We start from the raw sequence: 21,992 nt of genomic DNA, 5'->3' as shown, positions 1-21,992 counted from the left end.
TCTCCAAATGGAATGTTTATTTTAGCCCTTTTCCCATCATTCTCAGTAGTTGTTTCTCTAGCTGGGGCAAAATCATGTCTATAAATGATCCTGTGTTAAAAAACAACAACCCATTATTATTTTTCCAAAATTGTTTTTTTCAATTCTAGCCACTCGCACTCAGCTCCTGAAATCCTATTGTATTTTGTTTAGATTCATAATAAAGTAAGCATTTCTGGTCTGCTTCAGGAAGCTGTAACTTTTCTCACAGGAAATTTAGTTTTACACCACACCTTCTATGTGTTGATCCTGTCTGTCTTTGTAGCTCAGAGTGGCTGGTAAGAGAGTAAAAAGCATAAAAATAGCTTGAATTCAATATTAATTCAATATTAACCCTAAGTCCCTACCCCAACAAAAAGTTACGCACTCTGTTGGATCAAGCAGTTGTTTAAAAGCTAGTTTTATACACTTTCAAACTCTGCAGGGTGCTCATATGTTCACAGCAGAAATTAAAATGCATTGGGTTGGATCCAGATTTCCATGAATGGAATTCCACTCATGGAATGTGAACCTCTTTGTTTCAGGTCCCCTGTGTCCCCACCCAAATTTGCTCCAGAGTTCTGGAGGGGCCTCCAGAACAATGTGAAAGGTGGTATGGGGAATTGCAGCAGGAAGAGGGAACTGGCAAAGATTGCTCCTTTCCATTTGCAGAAGCTTTATTGATCCAAGTCCCTTCCATAAACAGGTCTCCTTTTGTGAATGGAAGGGCACCTTTGTTTCCAACCCATCGGCCTCATTAGGCATGATGGCAAGTTACAGTTTATCACTAGGGTGGGGAACCTGTGGTCCATGGGCTGTATACTGCCCACAACTGAATTTTATGTAGCCCACAGCATTCCAGACCCCTCCACACATGAACAGGGAGAGCAGAGCACTTCGTAAGCAAATATCTGCCCAGATCCTTGCTTTCAAACCATGTCCTCCCTGAGTGGGGAGGGGTGGCCCCCTCCCTGCCCCAGCTAGGAGAGTAGAACAGGAATGAGCCTGTGTGAGCCTGTGGCTTGCACATTCTCCCCCCTCTTCTCTTGCTGTGGCAGGTCCTTGATCTTGGGAATAACATCTATTTTTTAACTAATTACAGTTTGTTGTTTCTTCCAAACCCAGGCAAACCTTTAGTGTTTGGAAGTAATACTAAATTTTTGGTTATTTTAAAGTGGAAGTGAAAGCTTTTGATTTTCTTGCAGTCATGATGAAGGAGAGTGGAAAGCCCAGCCTTTCACCTTTTTAAAAGCTAAAAGGACAACTACTAATGGGTGAAAAGGGAGGCTTTAACCACCTGGCAGAAGGCCATTAAAGAGGGAGCAGGTCACACATCCCTTGGAAGGGAGTTCCAAAGTCTGGGTGCCACTACTGAGAAACCTCCTTTGTGGTCCCAACTAGACATATTTCTAGAGATGTTGAGGCTCACAAGAGGGCCTCTGTTGAAGATCTCAGGGAAGTTTGTATGGGAGATAGTGGTCTTTCAAATATCCTGTTTCTTAAGTCATAAAAGGTTTTAAAGATCAGCACAGGCACTTTAAGTTGGGCCTGGAAACAGGTTGGAAGCCAGTGTAACTGTTTCAGCAAGGGCATCACATGCTCCTAATATGCGGCCCCTGTTAACAGCCTGGCTGCTGCATTCTGGATCACTTGTAGTTTCAGTACCCTGAATAAGGTCATAGTTTTAGCCCCTAGTACAGTTGCCGCTAAAATGCTGCCTAAGGCAAAATTGAAAATGAATTTGGGTGGATCTTCCTTACATGGAACATCCAAGAAGTTCTGAGGGAACTTAGCAACATTTTTGAGAGGGGTTTCCACACATCCCTTTCCCCTATGCCAGGCGTAGGCATAAGATAGTTCAAGATATATTAGTATGTCTCTGGGTGATTTGCAAGGGCTCGGGAAGGGTTTCTGACTTCCAACTGTCTAACAATAACAGCTAACCCCCCCCCCCCCCAGGCTGCTGGGGGAAAAAATGCCTAGAGGAAAACCAGGAGTGGATTTTTGTGTGAAAGGCGTTGTGAGCCTGGTTCTAGTATCAATCACAAATTCTTGGACTGAGCATGTGCTTTAGGGGCACCCCATTCTTCCTTTGGTAGTGTACATCTGCCTGCCTGAGCCCCTAATTTGCACCTGGCTCCCATTGGTGGACCTTAGAGTTCTAGTCAAAAACAAAGTAGATCCCAGAAGCCTGAGGGTTGCCCACCCCTGCCGTAAGCATGTCCATTTAAAAGATCTCAGGTTGCAGGAGAGGGAAAGATGTTTGGCTCTGTTTACTGCCCCTCTTCTCCTGATCATTATCCTGAAAAATACAAAAAGAAAAGAAACTAAAGAGATGACAGCAAACTGAACTGTCTGTTTTCACTCAACTAGAAGAGGCAGTAGCTCCAACCATATGCTGTGAAAGCATATGGTATTCTTTACTCCTGTTGGGAAGGTAGCAATTGTTGATCAGATTGGAGGTCCAATTCAGTCAGCTGTTTTTAAAATAAGCTTCTGCTGCTGCTTTGATATGTATACAGGTTGTCATCAACATCCAAGCAAATGCTGTGAGCAGAAATGTATGGATCTTTGATGTTCAGGACAGCTTGTTTTTTTGCTTCTTTTTGCTGTTTCACTCAGAGTGAAATGACAGCTTTACTTCGCATTGCACGAATTGAGCAAATACTCAATCCCCCCACCCCCCAGCTTACTCATCATTAGTGTTTCAACTGGGAAAGTAAACTTTTTTGACATGAAGTAAAAGAAAACAGCCACAGAATACCCGAAAGGGATGTAGCTGGTATAGTGAAGATAATCCAGAGAAGCTATGTCTTGTCAGTAACATTGTTTCTGGGGTCTTTGAAAGTTCTTCCTCATTTTTGCAGAATGGTTTCACACCTCTCCACATTGCCTGCAAAAAGAACAGAATTAAAGTGATGGAACTTTTGCTGAGACATGGAGCGTCTATCCAAGCTGTCACTGAGGTAAGGCATCTTTAATTGCACATACTGTCATGTTTTCAGTAAACAAGCAATTTTCAGTCCATTCAGTAGGGGAGCTGAGAACACCAGGAGAGGGGTGAAGCTGGGCACTCTTTTCTGTTGCTTCAGTTAACTTTTTCTGTATGATAATTTAAAAAAACCTGTCTGCTTTCAGGGAATCGTTTACTCACCTTCTTGTCTGTTGAGAACCAGAATCCCAGAACATAACAGAGGATTCTGGGGAGTGTTCTTAGATCCACACTAAGACCCAGTTCATACATCATGCTGCGATTCCTGGGTTGTTTAACCCAGGAATTGCTGAGGATGAGCGAAGCAATGAGTGTGCTGCCTCCCACATGCTCGTTGTTTCCACTTTCAATTAACAATCCAGGAATGCTCAGTTCCTGGGTTGTTTCATAATGTGTGAACCCGGAAACTTTGGGTTGTTTATAGGTTAAGCAACCTAAAGTTCATCCAACAAGAAACCATGAGTGATTGTTGGGTTAACTCTGGATTGTTTAACCCCTAAACAACCCAGAGTTCCAGGTTTGGACATGATGATAACCTGCATTGAGTGGGGGCGGGGGGGTTGGACTCACTGGCCTTGTAGGCCCCTTCCAACCCTACTATTCTATGCTTCTATGATCCTATGAACCCATTCTTGGGTTGTTTCCAAAAGTGGAAGTGGACGAGTGAGTGGGAACTAACCTACTTGCTAACATATGTGCACTCACAAACAACCTATGGTTTGTTAACCATGGATTGTTTGATCGTCTGAACTGACTCTAAGTGGAAACAGAGACTCTTTGGCCTATTGGACTTTGCTACCATCCTATGTGGAGAACTGATAGTATCCCCTAAAGTCTAACAACTGTTTCTCCCTGGAGATGTACATTGCTGGGGAAATGGTGGGTGAGCTATATTTATTTATTTTAAATATTTGTAGCCATTAAAATGCTAGAGGCAGCTCACAAAAAACGAATAATACAGTAAAATACAATATGTGTACTAATTATGATCCTAGTACAAGAATAAAACTGCAGGCTACAAGGATCAACTATTTCTGGCAAACAACTATTTCTGGGAAACAACTATTTCAGGCAATAGCAGTAAAATATTGAAGGGAACAATTGCTGATTATTGGGGATCCCCCAATAACCTTCTGAGGAAGCCCAGGGTTCCATGGAATATATAGTTAAAACCACTACCATATATCATTTTTTGCAGCAGGGCCAAATGTAAACTTTACTGATCTCCCTTGCTTTAAGGCAGAAGTGAGGAACTTGTGGTTTTCCAGGCATGGCCAATGGTCAAGGACAAGGGGAGCTATATACATTTGTGCAAATTGAGGAAATTAGCTGCTCATTGTTCGTTTTTGCATTATTTATTCTTATAATCATGGGAAGGCCAGGGAGGCATATGGATCACTGAAACTCCAGCCCCTGGACCACCAGAAGTCTTTTACAGCAGCTGTACCTTTGACTTATGTGATTTTCCTATCTAGGCATTCACCACATACTACCGAATTTGTTTTTGCTGCCATACGATCAAAAACTTAGATTTTAGGGAAGCTTTAGACTGTAAGCTTATATAGGTTCCTTCAACACACAAGGTGAAACTTCAGTATAAAACAAGTATGCTATGAAAATGCAGTTGGTGTAGTTTGTAATAACTGTAATAGCAAGCCTTGTTTTGGCCAGGTGTGCTTTTATAGCCCACAAGTACAGAGTTTGTAAGGCAACTCACAGTGCTGCCCACCTTCACTGTCAGGGTTCAGACAACTCCGTTTTGCCATAGCTCATATTATGCCACTAACTCGAGCCACAGTGATTTTTCTTCTTTCTCTCCGCCCCCACTTCCTATTTTCCAGTCTGGTCTGACTCCCATCCATGTTGCTGCCTTCATGGGACATGTAAATATTGTTTCACAGCTGATGCATCATGAAGCATCGCCCAACACAACTAATGTGGTGAGCACCAAACTTGGTATTTCATTATCAGCAAAAGAGAATCCCTGATGTGCAACACATGCACACCATGCTTATACAGGCTGTTAGTTTCTCACAGCTGCATTTCTGCCCTGAGGGTATCCAAGGAACAAGGGACCTGCCTTTCCTTGAGCGACTTCCTGCTCTTTTAGTTGTGACACTGGAGAGATTGGGAAGCTGCAATCTGGACAACCCCTGACATTTAGGAGTAACCGTCATATGTGCATATCCCAGGGTTACTGTGTTTTACGAAGTTACTCTGCTTCAGTCCTGTTGCTACTACTACTATTTGTTAAGTGAAAAGGGCATCATAGTTATTGTACAGACCACAGAACTGACACTGGCTCTGCCAGAAGGCTAATCTAGGTGCTACATGCCTCACAGAGGCGACATCCAGAATGGTTTCCAAACAGCGCTATCCCTTGTGAGCAGCCATAATGTTTCCATACCCTTTATCCCATGGGCTGGCTCACTGCCATGAATACTTATATATGGTCGGGCCACACTGTGTGGTCAGTGTCATGTAAATATTGTTGCTCATGTGGAGTGAAAGTAATTTTGGGTGACCTCTCTATGGCTGCATAACATTTGGATCAAACACGTAATTGCAAATGCATATATCCTACAGGTACGTGCACCAAGGAGCTGAGCTTGGCCATGATTCTCTGATGAGTGTACATTTGGGGGCACCATAGGTTTATGTTGCGTAATGTGTGAAGCAGCCCTTAAAAGAGGTGAAGTTGCTGACCAGAATTAATTAATCAACCTCTGGTTTACTGCCAGTGCTCTGATGAATGTGAAGTGAAAGCCTTACATTCCCTCCCCTTGTGTTAGGAGGAGAGCTTAAAGGCTCCTTAGAGAGCCTTTAAGCTCTCTCAATTCTCAATTCTTACCCAAACTTACCCTCTCAATTCTTACCCAAACTTGTTTTGTCTTCTTTTGCACTGGAAAGAGGAAGAGCTCATTTATTATTACTCCATGCCCCTAATTTTTGAGAAGTGCACTCAGCTTCTTGAATGCCACATAACCCCAGAAGACCAGAGGCTTCTTCCATTCTGAGGCAGGCCCTATGGATATTGCGAACAAATTCCAGCAGATTATCAGGACATATTGTCTGTGTCCGCCACAGCCATGCTAGAGTGCCTCTCTGTTCCCAAAGGCTTTGTGGAAGGGTGTTTTTAAAATTGAGCTGTTTTAGAGGCATTTGTGACAAGCTGGAATAACTGGGCTTCAGCAAGCATACACACAGCAGCAGTTTTTACTATAGTTTGGCACTGACTATTCTTTGCAAAGTTAGATGCATAAGAGACGCAAGGTATTGCTACAATAGAGTATTACCTCAAGTGTTTGCTCTATAAAAACCATTTTAAATTATAGACGCATGCAACACCATCTGTGCTATAAATGATGTTTGCTTTTAAAGATTCACTGGGTTACAAAAGACCTAGAAAGCAGCTTCCTCTTTCAGATCAAAGCTCTTGCTGTTCTTGCAGTTTCCCTGGCGACATATCTTTGGGTTAAAGCATATGAAGCTCTGCGAATTTTTTATAGCAGTTTTTTATTATTATTATTGATTTATTTTGATTTGTCCAGTTGAGTGTTTGCCTACTGTCAATGGACACCAGGATCATTAGAGTACGAAAGCAGATAACCAAACCGAAGAAAAATGAGCATACCTGAATACATAAAAATTTGGAATAATTACAAATGCTTGACCAATTGTGAATGATTATTTAATGCAATGTTGTGTTAATGCTGTGAGTGCAGCACCATATTTTTAAAAGGACATTTTTTTCCTTTGACAAAGAACAAAACACTCATGTGTGTTAATAGTTAGGAAATCAATGCTGGAATATATTACTTTCTGTGGGCCAGAGCTAGAGGTCAAATATTGATGGAGTTCCATGTTCTGCTCCCAGACAACTTCTTAAAAATATTAATGTGGTGATTGTTTCTGACTAGAAGCTTTGTTTATTTGTTGATAAAATCTTTTATTGCTGCTTCTTGCCTTTTGGGTTTTTTTTTTAAGCACCTTAATCTTTTGACAATATTTTCCATTCATAGAGGGGGGAGACAGCACTCCATATGGCTGCCAGAGCCGGCCAATCAGAAGTTGTCCGATACTTAGTTCAGAATGGAGCTCAGGTGGAAGCTAAAGCCAAGGTAAGCTGATTATTTCTCTACTTGACGTGCATTACGAGTGTCATGTGCCTGATATTCCAAGTGGGGAGGGGTGTGTGGAATAGGGTGGATTTACTCATGCAGGTTAGCTTCAGTAGATCCAGCACTAATTTACTGTTGCCTGACAATAGTGAGACCTTAGTGAACCCTATGATCCTTTTCTGGTTGGGTTGTCAGACTGGTGAGCACTGGGGTAAGGCCTGAAGGGGGCAAATCTGGAGCAAAAGCGAGCTGACAGTGGAAAGCCGATAACAGTGGAAGGCCAAAGACAGGCGCTGCAAGAGCTGGGAGATTATCTAATTAAAATTGTCTAATAATTTTAGATATATCTATCCATAAACCCATTCGTCCTGATTTTCATTTAACATGGCGGAATGCTTTTTTGACTGATTGCCCTATCTGTTGGAGGCACAACTGTGCCTCCAATAACATCTATCTAAAATTCTTTCTAGGCTGCTTTTAAGGGTGGAACTTCCAGGGAAAACAGTTGTTGCTCTGACAACCATCACAGCCCAAGTAGTCAAGTAAGCCCCACCCCTCAGCTCTGAACTGGCAGGCATTAAAGAGGCAGAACCCTGAACTGGAAGCTGCATATTCTACTGTCTGCATGTCACAGAGTTACATCCAAATGCTCCTTCTGCCGTCAGGAGCAGGAGAGTACAGCAGGGTGAGGGGCCTTGAGTGGGATTATGAGTTAAGGGTAAAGGAAATGAGCTCCTGGTCTCCATGGCCGAATCAGCAGGGCTGCCTCCACGTTTAAGGGGACCCTCCTCAGCAGTGTCCTCTGATGGGCCTCTTCCTCCACCTGTGTTAGTTGGACCTGACAGGCTTATGTGGCAGCAGTACCTGGAGCCACCATTTTAATTTCCCACAATTCCTCAAAGCAGTAGTATATTGAAGCATTATGTGAAATTTAGTTGTGGCTCAAAATCACCTGGTACAGCAGGCCCAGGGAAAGCATCTATGCAGTGGTGGGCCCTGGTTGGAGCCATGGGTACTGCATTCTGACACCGCACCTGAGTATCAATCTTCACATCCTCTTCTTGAAGATGTCCTCAAGAATACTCTCCCTGAGCCTCAAACAGACTTTGGGCATTTAGGCAGACCAGGACTTCATATCTATTCCCCCACCCCCTGCAGCCTTGGAATCAGTGTCTAAGGATTGGGTCATCTACAAATATTGGGCTGCCATGGAAGTCTCGATTGGGGCAGAAAGGCAGGATGTTGATGGTAACGATGATAAGAAGAAGAATGTGCGTGTTAATATCACATACCTACCTCCATCTACAAACATGCCCCAGTGTTAGAGTTTCACACTATAACATGAGCAAGAAACAGAATACAGACTGGGGCTTTGCTATGGACATGACTCAATTTTAAACATTACCCACTGAATTCCTTGGGACAGAGTAGTGCTTGATATAAAAAAGAAGCACACTGCATTCTGCTTAGGGTCCCTGCGGTATACGGGTCCTGCCTACACACACTCCAGTTTGTCAGAATGATAGGCATTTTGCTAGTAACATTTATTCACAAGTGTATAATCCTCTGTATTTGGCCCCTTTCTCTTTCATGGTTAGGATGACCAAACACCACTGCACATCTCTGCACGACTGGGCAAAGCCGACATAGTACAGCAGCTGTTACAGCAAGGAGCTTCTCCAAATGCTGCCACAACTTCGGGGTATACACCACTGCACCTTTCAGCACGAGAAGGACATGAAGATGTAGCATCTGTTCTTTTGGACCATGGTGCATCCTTAAGTATAACTACCAAGGTAAGGAAACTTAAGCTGAGGCAGGCAAGCCATGTGGAAAACGTTTTAAAAATAATTGTGGTATGGCTAGGCTTTATCCAGGAATACAAAAAGTCTGTCTCAGTGAATATAGTTAGCTCCAAATGAAATATTAAACTTTAACATAAAATACAAAGAAGTGTCAAATAATGGTAACAAACCCAACAAACAGATTATGCAGAGTGAGGTGGTAAACTGAGGTGGTGGAACTCTGGACTGTACTACTTCAAATTGCAGGTGTGTGTATGGGGGGGGTCTTGTTTTTTAATGCTTCCCCACTTAAAAAGCTCCCTGCATGTAGTAAACTAGCGCATCAGCGAAAGGGCTCTTCTAAATTTCTCTCTGATGTGTTAATTTACTATACCCAGTGAACATTTTGTTTGAGGGAGCATTCAGAAATATGTCCCCCTTGCGATATGAAATGGTACAGCCCCAAATTCTGCATGTTGTATAAAATGAACTGGTTCACATGATCAAAATAAGCCTGTAGCTTATTTAAGCCATGATGGCTTATTTAAATCGTGGTGTGTGCTGTATGGGCTGTTGTAGGGTCATTGGAGGGTTGCTTCCCCTTCCAACAAGCTTTTCCACCCAGGGTCGGACAACATGTATACATATGAATGCTCTCTCATTTTGTATAAATTATTCTGCCTTCTTACTATCTTGCATATTTTGTGTTAGTTTTGCAAATCATAGAGAAGGGCAAGGAGTTATCCAGGGCATTGAATGTTATTCAAAAACAACTCTGGCTCTTCAGATTTCACCAGGAATTTCAAGAATTTCTTTGTAACCCAAGGGGCTAGAAACTTACTTTGATTAAACTAAAGCTTTGATTCTCAGGTGCTTGAATTCTGTGTCCAGTGCCATGTTCTCTTCTGCCCATACACAGAACCACAATGTACAAGCAGCGCTGCCAATTTCTATGTGACATAGATCAGCTGCGAGTCTGAGCACACTTTTGCTATTGCCTTGGTGTTACCATTGATGAACATGCCTCTCTTACAGAAAGGATTCACTCCTCTCCATGTGGCCGCCAAGTATGGCAAAATTGAAGTAGCCAACCTCCTGCTTCAGAAGAACGCATCTCCAGATGCTGCTGGAAAGGTGAGACAGATGAGAGCCACTTTTACCGTGCCTGGATCTTCCCATCATTAGCCAACACCAGCAAAAAGTAGCAGCAGCAACAGTTATTGGTTATTTGCACATGTTTCTGGGCTCGTGTAAAATCAGTCCCGAATTTCCTCTGAGCAAGGGTGGTGGATTCTTAGTGGATGTTTGTGGTTCTTTATCCATCCAGGCCATCATATAATGCTGTGGTCTGGGTTAGCTTTGCCCACTTTGTACCAGAAGCTACACCTGTGATGATGTGATTGTTCACAGAGGATAGGGGTTTATAACAATGTTTGGATGAAATCAGAATTATCAAAGTCAGATTTAGCTTAGTTTAACTACAGTTCAATACAATCTTTCCTGGACTGTACAACTTCCAAACATCTATATTTGAGGATGTTGCACAACTGAATACTTTTACACCTTAAAAATACTTCTTGCACACAGAAAACAAGCAGGTAATAGATAAGGCCAGACTAGTACCATTATGTTTGAAAGGCTCATTTGAAATGTACGGGGAGATTTCAATGTGGGGGAAGACTAGTACCATTATGTTTGAAAGGCTCATTTGAAATGTACAGGGAAATTTCAATGTGGGGGAACATTCAAACATACAATTCTTGCCATGCTCCCCCGCTGTCAGGGTGGAAACTGTGCCAATAGAGCCCCTGAGCAGTTCTGATTCTGAGGAGGAACAGCAATCCGTGGGAGAGGAGCTCGCTTATCTCTCACAAGCACAGCAGCTGACAGAGATTCCTCCTGCCAGTATTCCTGGGATAGATAGTGACCCTGGCAGTGAGAGAGTGCTGGAGGGGGGCTTGCTGGACGCTTGGTGCAGACGCAGGGAGCGATGACAGATGGAGGGTGTGGAAAGGAGGCGTAGCGCTTGTTTGGCGCGCAAACATCGGTCCTGTCCCAAAGACCCAAGGGAAAGAGGGAGGATCTCTTCCTAGCCCATAAATTCAGGGTCTTCCCGTGATTCTCCTTCAAACGGGGACCAACTGCCTTACCTGGAGCTTAGGCTACTCAGCTATCTTTCCCCAGAGCTGTTCCTTGCTTTGGCGCTAGCAACTAGTATTCTGAAAGAGTCATAAAGGAATAAAATCCTGGAAAGAATTCCTCCTCGTCTGTGTCCTGAGTTGGCTATTTCTGGGAACTGCAAGAGGCAGCTGGGGCACTCCTGACACCCGCCCCCATCTGCATTCTAAAGTGATTAAAGTCCGGGAAGAGTTGTACCATGTAATAAAATGGATAACGTAACTCTTAAGGAATATGTGAACAAACTCCAAATAAATATTTCTCATACTTGGTCTGTTTAGGAGGACAGAGATAATAGTGATGGTTATTATTACTTAAAATAGGCAAGGTCTGCCTCTTAATGTCTGTGAGGGAGAGCATTCACCTGCAGCTAAAAGAGTTTTGTGTTGTACATTGTTGTTGTTGTGCTGTTGTTTTTATCATTTCAGAACCTTAGTTAATACCACAGTATGCTCACCAAACCTAGTTTAATCTAATTCTCCAAGCTTTTATGTAAGGTGTTTTTCTAACAACGCCTGTTTGTTCTGCACGTATTTTTAGAGTGGTTTAACTCCACTGCATGTCGCGGCACATTACGATAATCAGAAAGTGGCACTTCTGCTCTTGGACCAGGGAGCCTCACCTCACGCCTCTGCAAAGGTACCAGTGCTTGCTCTGTAGGCTAAAGAGCCACCAGCTGGCTTTTGTGCTACCATACCACTGCATCTGTCCCACCTCCCTTCCTTTTGACAAATTGCTGTTGGATCCTATTGGCTCTGTTCAAGAGCATCTTACACACCTAGAGAAAGATATACAAGATGCTAGAGAAATTTGACAGGGGGCAGAGGCTTTGGCCATGTAAGTCTTACCTGAAACCCTCTGATAAGGAGAGGAAAATTGGTATCCCCATTATGTACGTACCTCACTGTGCTTGAAACTTATAATCTTCCATTCAGCCCAACAAAATCAGCTCACAATATAGGTAAAACTCTGATAAAACCCTAAGAAATATTAAATTCAAAAACTTTAGTACATAGCAGCAATATAGAATGAGACTGCCACATCCAAATCAACCCAAAAGCTTGGTGAAATAAGTATGTCCAAGAAAACTCTTAGAGCAGCCTTCCCCAGCCTGGCAACCCCCAGATGTTTTGGACGACAACTCCCAGCATTCCTGACCATTGGCCATGCTGGCTGGGGCTGATGGGAGCTGAAGTCCAAAACATCTGGAGGGCACTAGGTTGGGGAAGGCTGTCCTAGAGACTAGGGGATGGTATTACACAGACATGGTGCCACTGTGGGCTCTGTCAGGTGTTCCAGGGGACATCTTTACATTTTTGCAGTCCCTAAGCAGAAGAGACCTTCCTGTGTCTCCTTTGGTTAAAGGACCTTAAATTAACATGATTGGGCATCCTAGGAATCTGATGAAAGGATGAAGGTGACCAGGATAAGATCAGGCTGCTCTGGCACCATTATTTCCAGATTATACAAGGTTTGATCTTTGTCCTTTATAGTAAGGGCAGAGAGAGGGTGAGTCATTGAGGTCCAAGAACTGATGAGAATGCTGGCAGAAGATAAACTTAAAGATGCTGTTTGCTAACAGACAGGACTGGCTGAATGCAAACAATGCAAACAAACAAAAACTTCATTCTCTGCCACAGCTATATCCAGGCTACCTGTGCCCAATAGTGATCTAGATGGTCTTTATGAAAGTGATGATGGGCAGGAGGAGAATCTGAGGGAGCCTTATTCCTGATGCTAGATTGGAGGCATTCCTTAGGGTTTGAACTCACAGCTTCAGGGAGATCCCGTGTTCTAATAGAGATTGAATCTCCCCAGCTCATTAATTCATTCCTCCCTGCAAGGAGAGGAGCAGAAGTGAAGTGTTAAGGATGTGAAAACCAAAGGTCTCATTCCTGGTCCCTTCTGCTCCCTGCCTCCGCACCTGAGGGCAAAATGTAACCTCAACAGGCTGCTTTTCTATCTATTCTTAATCCCTATGTCAAGGGAAAAGGAAATTAAGCAGGAAAAAACAGGTAAGATCTTTGCATGATTGTTTGTCTCTTTCACCATCATCTAAGTGGAATCATAAATGTGTGTGGATTGCCTAGAAACTGAAAAATCATAGCAGAAAATGCCCTCAACACATTGCATTTCAGAGCAAACCTGGCAAAATGCAGCTAAGGATTTTGTGCACAGTGTAACATGGGCGATCAATGGTTTAAAAAAGACCAGATCCCCAGAAAGTGATTGTTAGAGCCAGGGCCTACATGAATGCCCCCCCCCACACCCCGCCGTTATCTTTTTATATTTTAACAGCTCATTCCTTCGTATGATTACTCAGAAGTGTTTCATGATACTTTCACCTAGATAATTGGGCATAGGATTTCAGTCTTCGTCTAATCAATCAAAAGGTCCTAGAACAGGTGATTACTTCAATCAAAAAGATAATATATATGTTTTTAAAACCCCACTAAAATGGTATTGTAAGTGAAAATTCTTGTGGCAGTTTAACACCAGACTCTATTAGGCAGGCAGAAAGATACTTAGATGCTTAGACAGAAAAATCCTTTTCAGACAAAAGGTTTAAGTCTTGATCTTGATGAATGTGATTGGAAATACCAGAGCCAGCTGCAAATTTGGTGCCCCCCTAACATTGGTGGTTCCTCCCTCCATGTTCTCATTGGCTGAGGATTGGCAGCTGCCTTTGTCATATGGAGAGTCACAAAGCTACCCTATGAGATGGTGCTTCCGATGATATATCTGTCAGGGTGGACATTGAGCCCATAGAATCCCAGAGTAGTTCTGATTCTGAGGAAGAGCAGTTGCTCCTGGGAGAGGAGCGCGCTCCTCTTTCCCAGGGCCCACAGCTGACGGAGATTCCTCCCACCAGCATTCCTAGATTAGAAAGCAGTCCAGGGAGTGACCGAGCACAGATAGCAGACTTGGTGGATGCGCGACGCAGACGCAGAGAGCGGCGCCAGATGGAGGGCGCGGGAAGGAGGCGCAGTGCCCGGTTGGCGCGCAAACAACGGCTGCGCCCCGAGGATCCAAGGGAAAAGGGGAGGGACTCTCCCTAGTCCTTAAGTTCAGGGGTCTGCCAGTAATTCCCTTTCAAACGGGGACCAACTGTTCTAACTTAGGGCATAGGGATGCTGCTGCTCAAATTTAGTTGCTACCTGTAGAGTTGTTAAGTTGTAAAAGAAGAATAAAGCTTTGAAAGGAATCCCTTTGTCTGTGTCTGGACTTGGCTACTGAATTAGACTGAGAGAGGCCTCCAAGGAGCCCTTGACAATATCAATGCCTTAGGTATGCAGTATGCAAGCAATTTTATAAGCTCATAGGCTCCAGCTCCTTGATTTCAGTCTAGGTGACCATAATGAGCCAATGTTAGAACCTAATGATACAGAGAGCTAGGATGTGGCTAGAATGTTGGGCTGGGACATGAGAAACTCATATCCAAATCCATATTCAAGTCTGAAACTGTGGGTAGCCTTTGGCAAGTCACTATGGGTCATTCTACACAAAGAGGTTTGTGGGTTGTCTTTGCTCGGACTCAATACCGGTCACCCACAATCCACATGTTATCCCCACCCAGGCTGTGACAGGAGGCAAAGCTGCATTACAAATACAGAGTGATTAAAACAGTAATCAGACTGTACTTATTTGTTCATCAGCCTTGAAACAAAATACGTCTGAAATATGTTCATACACCATTATGTCAAGGATGGTATATATTCTTCATCTCTGACAAGAGACTCTCCTATTTCAAAGGTGTATTTTAAGACTTTATCGAGGGGACAAAAAGATGCACAAACCTTTTGGATTTCCTTCCAGTGGATGATTAAATGCATAGTTGTCAGATCCTTTTGCATGAGTAGAGATGAAAGAGATCATGGAGGGAAATCATAGTAGAAGCTGTGGGTCACTTATTATGTATTGAAAGGAAAGGCAAGTCAAATTCATGCAGAAAGCTTGAAGTATCATCAGCAGAGCCTCATTGTATGGGAAATATGTCTTCACTATGCCTCGGGAGATACATCAGGCTGACTTCCAAATCTTTAGCATGGCAGTGCAATGATATGAAATAATACAGCAACTTAAGTACACTCTTTATGTAGGGACAGAACCTTGACCTAGTTTACTGTCGAAAGAAACTAAGCTGACGCAGAGCAAGCCTTCTTTCATAGGAGCAGGGGCTGCTCTTGCTCCCAGAGCCAGTGGCTCTCTGAAACCAAACATAATAAAATTACAGGCTTGAAAAAGAACCAGAAATTATAGATCAGGTCACTTGATTCACTCGTCTCTGACCAAATTGGTTAGCAGCTGCCACTTTGGCGTTTTGGTGCCTGCCAAGGGACTTCCTAAAACAAGACATCGTTCGGTAAGCAAGCCGCAGAAGTAAACCAAACTGAGCATCAAAACTGGAAATGATAATAGCCTCCCCAACTGCCTTAGGCTGCATGTTGTGCAGTCAGCTAAAAGATTATATGCTGATTGCAGATGATTTCCTACTTCTATTAGACATTTGGTCTGATAAGTAAATGCACCATTGCTCATACTGAAATCGTTTCCTTTGACTGGGTTCTTCTCTCTGTCTCTCTCTCCTCCTGCACATTTTCTTTTTCCTTGATCCATTTGAACGATATTGCAAAAATGCCATTTAAGAAACCATAAACCTAATAGTCAAACACCAGTCTCTTCATGTGTTTGTGAGCCATACAATACACACCAAACTTTTGTCATAATAAGATTGCCCCATAAAACATGTCTTAGTCCCTTAAGAAGCTACAATACTCCTCGTTGTTTTAAAACAGGGATGAGGAACCTCAGGCCTGGGGGCCAAATCCAGCCCTCCTGAAGTCCCAGTCGGCTCTCCAGAGTTCCCCAGATGGCTATGTCCCCTTCCACTGGCCCCACCCCTTCTCCCCCAACCACCGATTGTTTCATGGTTTCTCAGCTTTGGTGCAGTTTTTTTCCCCATTCTAAAAAATTGAAATGCCTCTTCTAAGGCTTAGTCACTGCCAATAAAAATTTTAAGCTACAGTATTCTGGGGGCAGGCGGGGAGGGGAGAGTTGTGTTTTGACCCCAACCCTTTTGCCTTAGGTTCCACCCATCACTGGAATGCAGCCCCTGAGGGCGTCTCCAAAACTGAATTTGGCTGTCAGGCTGAAAGAGCTTTCCATCCCTGTTTTAAAATGTATGTCAGTTTACCTGAGGCATCTTCCCTTTTGAACCTTCCCAGGTTACTCATACACATACCTTGCCCATGCCCCCACTTTTTCTTCTTGCCCCCACAACCAGTTTCCAGAACCAGAACTTCAACCAGAACCAGTTTCTGTGTTGAGATATTCATTGTTTACCTGCTGATATATTAGGGCTTTATTGTGCTATTTGTATTTGCTCACTGCCTTGAGAATCTCTACAAGGAGGAGGCAGGGTATAGTTATTTTAAAACATTAAAAAAACTAGCAAAGCTTCTTAAGAGAAACTGTGGACTTTGGGAGGCCGGTATTCATAGGTCCGATTCTCTCCCCACTTCACAAACCACCCCTTCCCTTCCAAGTCCCCATCAATGAAGTTAAGCCTTCCCCAAATGTTGGGCTCTGCAAAGATAGGACAAGGAGTAAATTTGTCAATCTGTTGATAGATTGTGACTCTCCAGGACACAATCCAGACAGCATGAGACCCTGCCCTCCATTTCAGTGTGCCTGTTCTGCTGTTGTGCAGGAGGAGGAAGTGGGAACTTCCCATATGTTTCTGAGAGGTGGTCTTGAGGGATCCTCCCCTCCCCTCTCAAGGGGTCTGCTTCACCCTCTCTTAACATCACCAGTGGTCCTTACCTTCTAGCCCACATGCAGGCCCACATGAGGCCAAGATGATCATGTTACTGTCATCTTTGCTGCTTCCATATTTTCATGGGGTCAGCTTCCTACCATCACATTCCCTTTACAAGGCAAGGTGGGGAGGAAGGTAGATGAGAGAGCTATTCTTTCCTAATGGATATTGATCCTTCATTAATTTTCTTGAGCTGACTGGAATTATAAGGAAAAACAGCAAATCTTTTTTAAAAATTAGGAAATAAGTATTTTACAGGGTTCATCAAGTCAAGTATTCCCATATCCAGGAAATAAATATTTGTATTTTTATTACTGTCTCTTTCGTTTACATGAGGGTTTAAAAACAATAAAGAAGAAAACTTTTTTTCCTAGTGTCTGTGAGCATATTATGCAAGAAATCCTGAAGGTCAGTCATATGAAACTGCGGTTTTAGAAGCAGTTGTCAGACAAGAGGGAAAGTTAGTATTCCTAGTCTTTTATGAATGAGCTGATAACCAAATGTTTTTACGTCGACAGAATGGTTACACACCTCTGCACATAGCTGCCAAGAAGAACCAGATGGATATAGCAACCACATTGCTGGAGTACGGTGCTGATGCAAATGCCGTGACCAGGCAGGGCATCGCTCCTGTGCATCTCGCTTCCCAGGAGGGCCACGTAGATATGGTGTCATTGCTGCTAACCAGAAATGCTAATGTGAATCTTAGCAACAAGGTAATTTTGCTTTCTTGTGCACACCTTCCTCAAAGTGAGTATATTGCATGTGTAGTTGAGCTGACAGAATCTGGCATGCTCCACTGGGGAACACACCTTGGCTTTATGCATTGGACATGCCTGACTAGTTCACAGTGAGTATTTCCTCATGAATGTGGACTGCGCACAACAGGTAACCACTATTACACATGACTGTTTGCAGTCGTTGGTGATTCATTACCCAGTCAGGAGGGAATCAACCACGTTAGAGCTAGCAGATTAGGGGGAAGCTAGGACCCCAAAGCAGCTATACTACTTCCTGTTCTTTGGGGAGAGAGTGGTTCTGGTAGTGCATATAAAGGCTGTATGTAGAGCAGCCCAAGGAATAGAGAGTGCTCCAGCCAAAAGCTCTGTATGCTGGAGGTGGTAGCAATCAGGACAAAGCAGGCCATAGACTACCAGAAGTCCCAGGTGTAGATGGATGGAGAGCTTGTCAGACAGAACAAGCAGGCAATAGAGTGCAGCTTGCAGGGCAAGTCTTTAACAGCTAGTACCTGAGTTTGTTTTCCTCTTCCCTCCTCATTCCTTTTTCCTGTTGTGATGTGTCTTTTAGACTGTAAGCTTGAGGGGCAGGGGCTGTCATGCTTGCTTTTAATCTCATTGCTAGTTTATAAGGCCCTAAACAGCTCTGGACCAAGTTATCTAAGAGATCACTTTCTTCTGCATAGGCCTGTGATAGAAGCCAGGCAGTTGGCTGCTTCATAAAGTATTGATGATAAATAGGAGGGAAAGGCACAAGTCATAAGGGAGACCATATCCACCTTTTGTGGCTGGTCAAGAGAGAAAGGAAGATGAGATAGTGGATAGCTGAGTCCAAGGCAGCTCTGAAGAAGAAAAGGGACCCCAGAGTGAATTCCTATGGGACTCGGAATGCAGCTGGCAAGTTGTTTCATTTGTACAAGTGGTGAATTATCAGCAAGTATCCTCCATCTATCACTTGCTCATTGCCTGTCCACGCAGGCACGGACTTTGATTTCCCAGGGGTCTGTAAACCCTCTGCCCAAGTGGACTGTGTTTTTAAAGATTCCATTTGTGCACCTGCAGATTGGGCTTGGCACTCAATTCAGCCCTGAGGCCACCTTCCAATTGGGATGCATTGAACAAAGAATCGTTTTGTAGAAGCTGCCCACCTGATCAGTCACCAAATAGTTTGGGAAACATAATTGTGTCACAATACCTGTGCTGCATTAAGTTCCCAAAACACACTGTGTTCACTTCCCACCCACTGATGAAACAACAATCCGGTGGATCCACAGTTGGCTACAGAATCGGACTCAAAGAGCGCTTTTCAATGGGATCTTCTCAAACTGGGGAGAGGCAATGAACAGGGTACCGCAGGGCTCAGTCCTGGGCCCAGTGCTTTTCAACATTTTTATTAATGTCTTGGATGAAGAGATGCAGGGAATGCTTATCAAATTTGCAGATGACACAAAATTGGGCAGGATAGCTAATACTCTGGAAGACAGAAACAGAATGCAAAGTGATCTTGATAGGCTGGAGCGCTGGGCAGAAAACAACAGAATGAAATTTAATAGGGATAAATGCCAAGTTCTGCACCTAGAAAAAGAAACCAAATGCACACTTACAAGATGGGGGATCCGTGGCTCAACAACACTACAAGCGAGAAGGATCTTTGAATTGTTATAGTTCACAAGCTGAATATGAGCCAACAATGTGATGTGGCTGCAAAAAAGACAAATGCTCTTTTGGGCTGCATTAATAGAAGTATAGCTTCTAAATCATGTGAAGTACTAGTTACCCTCTACTCAGCACTGGTTAGGCCTCATCTTGAGTACTGTGTCCAGTTCTGGGCGCCATTCTTTAAGAAGGATGCAGACAAACCAGAGACAGTTCAGAGGAGGGCAACAAAGATGATCAGGGGACTGGAAACAAAGGCCTGTGAGGAGAGACTGAAAGAACTGGGCATGTTTAGCCTTGAGAAGACTGAGGGGAGATATGATAGCGCTCTTCAGGTACTTGAAAGGTTGTCACAGAGAGGAAGGCCAGGATCTCTTCTCCATCATCCTAGAGTGCAGGACACGGAATAATGGGCTCAAGTGACAGGAAGCCAGATTCCGGCTGAACATCAGGAAAAACTTCCTGACTGTTAGAGCAATATGACAATGGAACCAATGACCTAGGGAGGTGGTGGGCTCTCCCACACTGGAGGCATTCAAGATGAAGCTGGACAGCCATCTGTCAGGGATGCTTTGACTTGGATTCCTGCATTGAGCAGGGGGTTGTACTCAATGGTCTGATAGGCCCCTTCCCACCCTTCTATTTTATGATTCTATGAACTCACAGTATTATTTTGAGGATAACAGAGATAAGCTATGAGATAAGCTCTTTGTACGCTGGAATCAGTATATATACAATCACTATAAAGGTAAGGTAGTTCATATCTTGTGACACATCCTGTCATTGGCTGGCTGGCTGGGGAAGGCTGGAAGTTGTAGGACTTTTTTGTGTCTAAATATGCTTAGGATTGCACCCTGGGTTACTGCTTTTGTCACTGGTACTGTCGCAAGTACATTTTTTCTCCAACATTGGGAGAGGGTAAACAGTGGTTAACGCAGCAAATGGTATGAGATATGACATTGCAGGGTGCCCCACTGCCCACTCCTGAGCTGGTTTTTTGTTCCAGTGGTAGGGCAAATAGCTGGAATAAAGGGAATGGGGCAAGAATCTGAGGATCTCCCTTCTCCTGCCCCACACTCCAAATCCCCACACTTCCTGTGAGATTTCACAGGCCATGTGCTAGTAATAATTATCAGCTCCCATAGGCGTCTGACTGGTTGTTATTGGAAGCAGAAAGCTGAGATAGATGGACCCTTGGTTGAATCCAGCAAAGCAGTGAGCCTATCTTTAAGAATGATAACAATAAGTAAACTACTTGTGAAGAAGCTCAGTAGAGGAACAAATTCCATCCATGTTAGTCCTGCGTCATCCTTCTTCACTGCCTATTCATGCATGCTCTAGCCCTAATGCATTCCATATTTTGTTATTGTTCCAGCTATGCAGCTTTCTTGGTCAGATTGTGTTCATGAAAGCTGGCTCCTTTTTTAAAGGCTGCTGAGTAACTCATCTTGCCATGAACATGCACATTTTTGCCTGTTTGTATATAGCACCTCCCTGGAAAAGGTGGACCTGAGCTAGCTAGCTAGCTAAAAGGGAAGAGGAATGTTTGAACATTGTCACATTATTTTGAAATGTTGGGCTGCGTGTGCATGTGTTTGCATGTGCGTATATGCACGCATGTGTATATGTTTGTGTAAAAGTGTGGAAAGCCTTAAGTGCAGCAGGTTTCCAACCAAAATGTCAACACTGAGGGAAGGACCAGCTTTTGTCCAAACAAAATGTAGGTGTTCTACAAATTTGGATTTCTAACCAGCTTGGATTGGCAGCAAGCCCAGGTCACTGAACCATGTAAGGCGAGAGTCATCTGGACTCTGTTTGGTTTAATGGGTGGTATTTGGGTCTGTGGGAAAGGAGTTTCATCAGCAAATGTACCATTTAAGCCAGCTCTTAAATCGTCTGTCACTTGCTGCTCTGACACCTATGCTATCAGCAAAAAAAAAAAAAAAGGGAGGTGAGGGCGGGGTAGGACAGGGCAAAAAAGTCTCAGATCATAATGCTAGAAATGCAGAATTGTTGTAAGGCTTTGAGAGAGAATACACATGAACCACTTTGAAACAATTAAAAAGCTAAGTGGTGGTATTACTCTGGATTGTGTGTTGCGAGAAACCCTGCAAGAATTTGAACATGACTCGTGATGTTCTTGATTAGTCTCCTACACGCAAGTCAAATGGCCAGAAGAAACAAACCTTGAGGTGTTAATGCTGGGTCAGCAAGGCAACAGAGTACATTTTATTCTAACCTTATGCAAAAATAATATTCCTTTTAAGAAATATGGCAAGTGGCTGGCTGCTGTGCCATCTGCTCATTTATCAGTGTGACATGTAATTGGACAGACTGAAAAAGTGTTGACAAACCACAGGGACATTTTCTGCTGGTACCTGGTTAAGTTCTGGGAAAGAGCACAACCCTTGCCAAGTATCAGAATTTATGTATTATTTATTTCTTTATTAGTAGTACTTGTATATCGCTTAATAAAATTAGATCTCTAAGCTGTTTATATACAAGCTTTAAAATTGGACTTCTAGTGCGCAGGACTGTATCTCTTCTGCAAGAAACTAATTTGCTACCTGTGATTTGCAGAGTGGCCTGACCCCGCTCCACTTGGCTGCACAAGAGGACCGAGTCACCGTGGCAGAGGTCCTTGTTAACCAGGGTGCTGTTGTGGACACACCCACCAAGGTATGTTTG

The 21,992-nt window shown here is 43.5% G+C and overlaps 1 protein-coding gene across 1 annotated transcript in view; it reads left to right on the top strand.

The window, feature by feature from the left end:
• Window positions 1-21,992, top strand: part of ANK3 (ankyrin 3) — a 320,808-nt gene that overhangs the window by 168,986 nt on the left and 129,830 nt on the right. The window contains exons 11-18 of the mRNA XM_084845353.1: window positions 2,886-2,984; window positions 4,852-4,950; window positions 7,033-7,131; window positions 8,730-8,927; window positions 9,951-10,049; window positions 11,634-11,732; window positions 17,430-17,627; window positions 21,885-21,983. Of these exons, the coding sequence (XP_084701479.1) occupies window positions 2,886-2,984; window positions 4,852-4,950; window positions 7,033-7,131; window positions 8,730-8,927; window positions 9,951-10,049; window positions 11,634-11,732; window positions 17,430-17,627; window positions 21,885-21,983 (990 nt within the window). The remainder of the gene's footprint in view (window positions 1-2,885; window positions 2,985-4,851; window positions 4,951-7,032; window positions 7,132-8,729; window positions 8,928-9,950; window positions 10,050-11,633; window positions 11,733-17,429; window positions 17,628-21,884; window positions 21,984-21,992) is intronic.

The sequence above is a fragment of the Heloderma suspectum genome, chromosome 3 (assembly GCF_057233095.1).
Source record: "Heloderma suspectum isolate Gila_16-S chromosome 3, 16-S_ref, whole genome shotgun sequence".
Lineage (NCBI taxonomy): Eukaryota > Metazoa > Chordata > Lepidosauria > Squamata > Helodermatidae > Heloderma > Heloderma suspectum.
The sequence above is the reverse complement of the archived record's forward strand: the minus strand, read 5'-3'. Positions and strand labels throughout refer to the sequence as shown.